Source organism: Gavialis gangeticus, unplaced genomic scaffold (genome assembly GCF_001723915.1).
Source record: "Gavialis gangeticus isolate Ggan-Ray unplaced genomic scaffold, GavGan_comp1, whole genome shotgun sequence".
NCBI lineage: Eukaryota > Metazoa > Chordata > Crocodylia > Gavialidae > Gavialis > Gavialis gangeticus.
In genome coordinates, this window is record NW_017728991.1 from 8525322 (window position 1) to 8530257 (window position 4936).

The window sequence follows — 4936 nt, forward strand, 5'->3', positions numbered from 1 at the left end:
ATGCAATTGATCACCAGACTTAGTAAACTCCCAAAAACTTACTTGTGTGGGGAAACACACACACACACACACACACACACACACACACACACACACACACACACACACACACACACACACACTCTAACAGCATTCTAATACATTTTCTGCACATGTTTTGCCAGTGTCGCCCAGGCCAACAGCCTTCCAGTTCTGGCTGCATATGGGAACACAATGGACACACCTTGGATCCATATACAGGCAACGTTAGAGTCCAGTTACTCTCTAGGCATTTCTCTAGGCCTACAGAGGCTCTAGCATAGAGAGTTTGCTCCTTCAGTGCAAGTCAGAGCCACAGCTTGGTACCCTTCACAGCACGGCACAAGGCTCTTGGCTGAATGTCTGGGTGGATGCTTTGGCAGCTCACTGCAGCTGTGAGCCTGCAACACCAGTAGCTGGAAGTTATCTAGCTTCTTTCCTGTTTGATCCTAATGATGCTAGGTGCCCAGGCAGTCATTTAGGGACATACATTCACACCGTATGTTCATTATTACACCATATACATGTTGTCACAATGCAAGTTGTGTGGGGACAAATGGCAATAGAGCTCAGTTTGGAGGACAAGCTAGGTGTATATCTTAGCCTTTTGGGGTATGGATATCTGCCAGCAGGGCTCTGCATGGGTATAGGAGTCTGTGCACAGCAGCCAGCTAGGAAGATTAGAGAGCAAGTTCCAGGCATGGATCCTTCTAACACAAACCACCAGGCCTGCTCTTGGGTGTTACATAACTCCAAGTATCTAACCCACATAACCACCTGCGCCAAGGCGACAACCCACCATCGAGGCTTGTGCACCAAGTGTGGAAGAAAATCCAACTACAAGAGTGAGGGACAGAGTCACCGTTTTCTGCACGAATCCAGACAACATGTATTGCTGAATGACACTAGTGAAGCCAGCGAGTGCATTACCTTGTGTTCAGCAGCTCAATTTCAGTGCCTTTCTCTTTTTCGTATTTGCTGTATGCTTCTCTATGCCTCTTCACCTCTTCCTCCAGGGTTTGTTCTGCTGATGTCTCCTGGTCTTTCAACAGCTCTTCCAGTTCATGAACTCTAGGGAAGCCAACATTATTTTGGTAACAGTTTCATGAATGCTCCGACACCCGGAGATACGTCAAAGCACCTTCGCCCCTCTTTTTACTGAACTCGCCACTTCCCTTGTTTTTCTCCTTTCCCAGAGTCATAAAGTTAAGCAGCATTAGTTTCTATTATTATGCTATTTGTCAATGTTGTATGAAAGGGAGTAAATTCCACTTCCAAGATCACCTTTAAGTCCTCCCCTATATGTCACTTACAAAAGCTCTAAAGAATCCTCTTCAAAACCACATGCCATGGTTTCATCTTTACAGGCCTGGAGACAAGTCAGTCAGACCTTGCTCGGCAGCAGCACCCCACTGCCTTACTAACTGTGGTCAGGAGTCTTTGCTCACTACATATTCAGCAAGACCCCAGAGTCAGAGGTGTGAGGGCGCTGGCTCAGTGACATGAAGACGATTCAATCAGAAGTTCGCACTTTTTTTTCTTTTTTTTTTAAACAGTTCAGCAACTGGGACACAATATTAGATTTTCCGTTTTGCTGCTCGCCTCCTTACAGCTCTGGCCACGGAGGTATTGCAGTCAGGCAGCACAGGGGAAGCAGGCTGCACGTTTGATTACCTGTGAACCAGCTGTGTGTTCTCCTGCTTCAGTTTGCTCTTCAGGTCTCCATTTGTCATGCTGTCGTTCTCCAGTTCCGTCACCTTCTTTTCTAAATATGTTACCTAGAAAGGAATAAGGGTTTGGGTCAATTGCACACTTTCCTGTAATTTTAAAAAGGACATTTTAGCCAGGTACAAAAGGTGCTCTGCCAGGACTTCCCTGAAAGGGTCTTCTAGTACTAGCCTTCCAGACAGGGGATACAACCCAGCGGGCCAGGGCACCAGGCCAGAAGGAAAAACCTCAGCCTCTCCACTCTGTTCTGCAACTGCAAGATGCTGCAGCAAGGCAAAGTCACAGGAGCCAGCAGTGAGTGCTCTCTAGTTTTAGATGCCCAACCTGAGAAACCTGGGCCCAACTTCAGACTTGCAAGCGCTTGGCTACTTGACATTTAGTGTTAAGTCAAGCACCCCCCAAAATGAGGGAACTTAAATCTGCTTTGAACATTTTGGCCTTAAGCTTCCGCACACTTTGATTTTATAGTACATACAATGAAATAATGACCACCCCCTCGACAAAAACAAGTAGCAGTAGCTGTAAATAGGAAATTTAAGCCTCAAGAGGCCTTGCTTAATTAATTAATTAATACAAACCTGATTTATTTCATTTTCTTGATGACTGAAAGACTGATATATTAATCATGCTAAAATGCACAGCATTCCCATCAGTTCCTTAGCTCCTACATTAGGTTAGGCTCTTCTGATTCTTTTGGGAAAGGAAGTGAGCATTAACTGTGGGATATTCAGAGATCCTGATAGAGATCACCAGCCACTCTAGGTGGCTCATTCAAGCAGACACGTGTAACCAACAAACGCTCTATTACATCTATTAATCATGATAAAGGCTCCTCACCTTTTCAGTGATATCGTTATCACAAGAGTCTATGCTATCTCTGAATAAGTCTTCTGTGCTGCCATTACTGCTGCTGAAGTTACTGTTGTGGAAGAGTTGTCTGGAAGATAAAGGGGGCAGGGATTGATATGATATTTTGTAGGAATCCATGATATTTTAGAGCAGTTTATCATGGGAGGTTCAAGGTGCAAATATCTGGACAACTTACAACTGCTTAAGGATACATGTACAATTGACTTTTCAATCCTACACTAACAGGTTTAAATTCTACTACTTCAGACACCACAAAAATAAATGTATTTCAGATGTCAGAGTTTGTTGCTAGTAGCCTTAGACAGGGCTCACCACAACCAGTTAACATACTTTAAAATACTGTTTATTCTTATTTAAATTAGGTGCTACAGTGTGTTCATGTTCATACAAGACCTACAAGATGCTTGGTGGCAGAGTTAACCTCGAAGCTCAACAATTTTGCAAGACAAGCAGCACAGGTTTCTTTAGTTGAAGAAGGGAGTGGCTGGGAAACCCACCCAAGAATACCCAGTGGTTAGCTTAGCTGGTTTATTTCTATTAAGCTCTCTCACACCCCTGAATACCCTCAAATCCCATCAACTCTTTAGCCAATGGGCTCTTCCTACCTTACAGAACTAGATCCCCATTGCCAACAACTACATCCAACTGCAGGGTGCCCAAAAGGACTACTTACAAAAGTCCAGAAAGCAGGACACTGGGTGTTTCTATCCAAGGGTAGTTAAATACTGGAACAGATCACCCACGGAAGTTGTGAAACCTCTCTCACTGAAAGTTTAATTGTAGGTTAGACAAATCTTTATCTGGGATGCATTACACAGGGATGCACCTACCCTGAGCAGGGAATTGGAATGGATGATGACCTCCAGTCTTTTCCAGCCCTATTTTGCTGTGATGCTATCTGACTGACGTTAGCCAAGTTAACCAAGTATCTCATTAAGCTTTAAGTTTATCTCCTTCCTTACCCCTTCTACTCACAAAAAACATAAAAGGTTCCTTCCTAATTGCTAAGCAAATCAGAGGGGAAAAAAAATGCAATTCTTCTGATGTAACCATTTCCAGTACCAAACACACAACTGCTCCTCACTTCTGTTTATGCACCATATTTAGTTTCCTTGATGCCAGAGAAACACCCTTCCTAAATCTGTGCCACCTACATAAACTTTTGTTAGGAGTTGATTTTAAAAAGGGACTAAAATAAAGCCAGAAGGAGGCAGATGCAATTTCTTACCTTCCAAAAGCTGTGCTTGATATTTTTCGATTGGGGCTACATGGAGAAAGAACAAGTGACACAGTAATTATGTATTTTATTTAGTTAACATGAGAATCACTAACAATCCCACAGTTTAGTAGCCAGCTGAGTTCTGTACACCATGTAACAGTCAAGTGTTGGCTTTTTATTCCTGAACAATTATTTGGTGGAGCAAACCATACAACTTCATCACAAACTACCCCAAGAACTAGCAACGTGAAGGTGGGCATAGAGCCAGAAGCCACTGCGATCGTTAATAAAAATTAATTTGGAAATGCTGTATTCAGTACAGAGAGTCCTGTTACAATTAAACAGGGTTTTTAATCAGCTTGTGTCAAAGCAAGAAACTGGAACACTGCAAGTACTGGGTAGTGTTAGTGACATATTTATTCCAAGTTTCCAACTTTTGGACAATTTTTGAATGGAGGCATTTCCCTCCCCAACACATCCCTCAAAATTATCATAGACTTTAAAATAGAAAGTATCTCAAGATTTTTTGTTTTGTTTTAATAAATCATCCTCTCTTTTCAGAAGCAAGGACTTCACCTGCTTAGGGAGTTTTGGAGAAGCAGCACTGTTCAAGGGCCAAATCCTCAAATTGGCATTTAGATGTCTAACACATTCCAAGAGAGGGACCTAGCCATGTAACCAGGTCAGCTGCCTGAAGTCAGATAAAAAGCAGGGCAGTGTGGTGCTTTGAAGATGCACTCAGAAAAGCTTAGGCTTTCATAGGCGACAGCCTACTTCATCAGATGCTCTCAACGTGTCTGATAAACTAGGCTGTAGCATGTGTCAGAATGACTGGCAACACATACGCCTGTACAAGCACAGGAGTTTTCTTTAATTTAAATGATCTCCTTGGAGCAGATTCCCCTTCCCAGGCAAGGCATCACAGAGACAGATGGTTTCTTACTGAAACAGAACACCATTCTCTGAATACAGCGGCGGCAGCAGTTGCAACATCTCTTCTCATTACAAAGGTATCAAAAACCCAGCCAGTCATGCTTTGACTTTTATCAGGTTACAGGCTGTCGTAACAGCAGTTAAAACTTTTTCATGAACACCCCCCCC

General features: G+C 43.1%; 1 protein-coding gene across 2 annotated transcripts in view; it reads right to left on the minus strand.

Annotated features, from left to right (window-relative positions):
* The window catches only part of RAB11FIP4 (RAB11 family interacting protein 4), a 219392-nt gene that overhangs the window by 11957 nt on the left and 202499 nt on the right, over positions 1 to 4936 (minus strand). For both annotated transcript variants that reach the window (XM_019517044.1, XM_019517051.1), the window contains 4 exons: positions 3845 to 3880; positions 2584 to 2683; positions 1693 to 1796; positions 949 to 1089 (listed from right to left, as the gene is read on the minus strand). In XM_019517044.1, coding sequence (XP_019372589.1) covers positions 949 to 1089; positions 1693 to 1796; positions 2584 to 2683; positions 3845 to 3880 — 381 coding nt within the window. The remainder of the gene's footprint in view (positions 1 to 948; positions 1090 to 1692; positions 1797 to 2583; positions 2684 to 3844; positions 3881 to 4936) is intronic.